The sequence below is a fragment of the Carlito syrichta genome, unplaced genomic scaffold (assembly GCF_000164805.1).
Source record: "Carlito syrichta isolate Samal-C Ts95f unplaced genomic scaffold, Tarsius_syrichta-2.0.1 Scaffold115853, whole genome shotgun sequence".
In the NCBI taxonomy this organism is placed as follows: domain Eukaryota; kingdom Metazoa; phylum Chordata; class Mammalia; order Primates; family Tarsiidae; genus Carlito; species Carlito syrichta.
In genome coordinates this window covers 9,644-11,587 of record NW_007059949.1, presented here as the reverse complement: position 1 = coordinate 11,587, position 1,944 = coordinate 9,644, and the positions used below count along the sequence as shown (strand labels likewise).

At 66.0% G+C, this 1,944-nt stretch overlaps 1 protein-coding gene across 1 annotated transcript in view; it reads right to left on the bottom strand.

Annotated features, from left to right (window-relative positions):
* The window catches only part of LOC103276683 (receptor-type tyrosine-protein phosphatase S-like), a gene marked incomplete at its 3' end in the record, with an annotated part of 6,764 nt that extends 5,567 nt beyond the window's left edge, over positions 1-1,197 (bottom strand). The window contains exon 1 of the mRNA XM_008074092.2: positions 958-1,197. Within this exon, the coding sequence (XP_008072283.2) occupies positions 958-1,048 (91 nt within the window). The remainder of the gene's footprint in view (positions 1-957) is intronic.
* Between the last annotated feature and the right edge of the window lie 747 nt (positions 1,198-1,944).

Below are 1,944 nucleotides of genomic sequence, written 5' to 3'. Positions count from 1 at the left end.
AAAAAAAAAAAAAAAAAAAACCAGCACGAAAACAAGAAAACACGCCCACAGACGAAGCCGGCGTGTGTGTCTCCAGCGGCAGCACTGGTTCAGCACGCGGTGACTCAAGACCGCGGGCTTATGACACGCCAGGCGGCAGGCCAAGGCTCACCGAGTGGCCTTGTCACCAGAAGGTCAGATGCGGACAATGCCATGAGCCCCGCGGCCACTGGGGGGAGGTCGAGTCACCCGCCCAGAGTCACACCTGGCCTGGCTGCAGAACCCAGTCTCCTTCCTGCGTCCCCGTGGGCCTGAGGGATGCCTCCTCTGGGCTCTCACGGTGGAGCGGGACTTGACACTGGCACAAAACTGACCCTCACCCTGCTCGTGTGGCAGCCAGCCGTGCAGCCCTAACCCTTTTTCTTTCAACTTCCAGGCCTTTCCATGTGCTGCCACTGCCCCCTGACTGGGAATGGCTTTTCCATCGGCATACTCCTATACACCTGCATAAGCCCCAGCGGCAACGCCCTCTGTCCCACGAAAGCCGCCCTGGCTCTGCCTGGGAAAGTCTGCCTGCCTGCATGTCTGCTGCCTGGATGGGTGTTTCTGCAGGCCGCGGGGAAGGTGAGCTCTGTGGTTCACTAAGAAGCAACCTCGAGTCAGTACCTGCCTCCTCTGAGCCTCCCTTTCCTCACTGGGAAACGTGAAGGAAACAGACCCAGCACGTGGGGCTTTGCGAGGCTCGAGGGTGAAGACTCTGCTTGGCGCCAAGTCACCCCCAGGAAGCAGACCCGTCATCGTTACTATTATCGTTTTATGAACACCGTTGCTGTTGTTTATCGGTGTCTCGGGGGGCTTGTGGCAGCAGGTGTTCGGCGTCACTCGTGGGCCCCAGGAAGGAGGCAGAACACACACTCCCATGCACCTGCGATCGCACCGGGACACCCGCGAAGCCCTGCGGTCCGGCCCGGCTCTTACCTTCCGCCGTGCAGCCTCCGACCAGCAGGACCGCCAGGAGGCCCAGGGGCCCAACCACAGACACCACGCCGGGGCCCCAGGCGGGCGCCATGCTGGGCAGCGACCTCCGACCTCCGCCCTGGAGGGGGCTGGCCCCCGGTGGCTCACAGAGAGGCCTCGAGCCGCACGTCCGACGGGGCAGCGTCTGCAGAGACAACGGAGGAGGTGAGAGGGGGCGGGGAGGTCGGGGGGCTTCGTAGAGGAGGCGGCAGGGGCCAGGGGGACGAGAGGGCTGAGCGCCGCTACTCAGCGACGGCCCGGGGGGGTGATGACGCCTTGTGACCCAGGCCAGTGTCCTGCCGGAAGGACGCAGGGGCCGGCCACAGGGGCTCACGCCTGTCACCCCCGCCCTCTGCGAGGCCGAGGCGGGAGGACGGCTTGAGCCCGGAAGTGCGAGACCAGCCTGGGCAACCCGGTGAGACCTTGTCTCTACCACAATCGAGGAAACGAGCCGGGCGTGGAGGCCGGTGTCAAGGCCCCTGCCTTGGGAGAACGCCGCCAGAAGACCCTCCCACGACCCAGCCGGCCGCCCCGGAGGCCGATGGCAGGGTCTCGACCTCGGCCTCCAGCCTCCACCACGGCCTCCAGCCTCCTCGAGACACACGTTTCTGATGCTCATCAGCCGCTGCGCCGGCGGAATCCCGCCACAGCAGCACGAACGGGCGACGGCGGCCCTCAGACCCCAGCTAAGCCCCAGCCCAGACACGGGCCAACCCCAATTCCGGGCTGAGCCCCGACTCAGAACGAGCACCTCTGGGGTGCTCTGGACCCCTGTTCCGCCCCTCCCCGGCCGGACCTCGGGAAGGCTCTTTCCCACACACCTGCCGCCTCTGCCCTGTTCCGACACCTCCTGTGGCTCCCGGAGTCCCTGGAGGAGGCCGCTCCTGCCAGTCTCCGTGCCTCCTCTCGCCGTGGGGGGAGCCCCACCGGCTCGGTCCCACCTCTGAG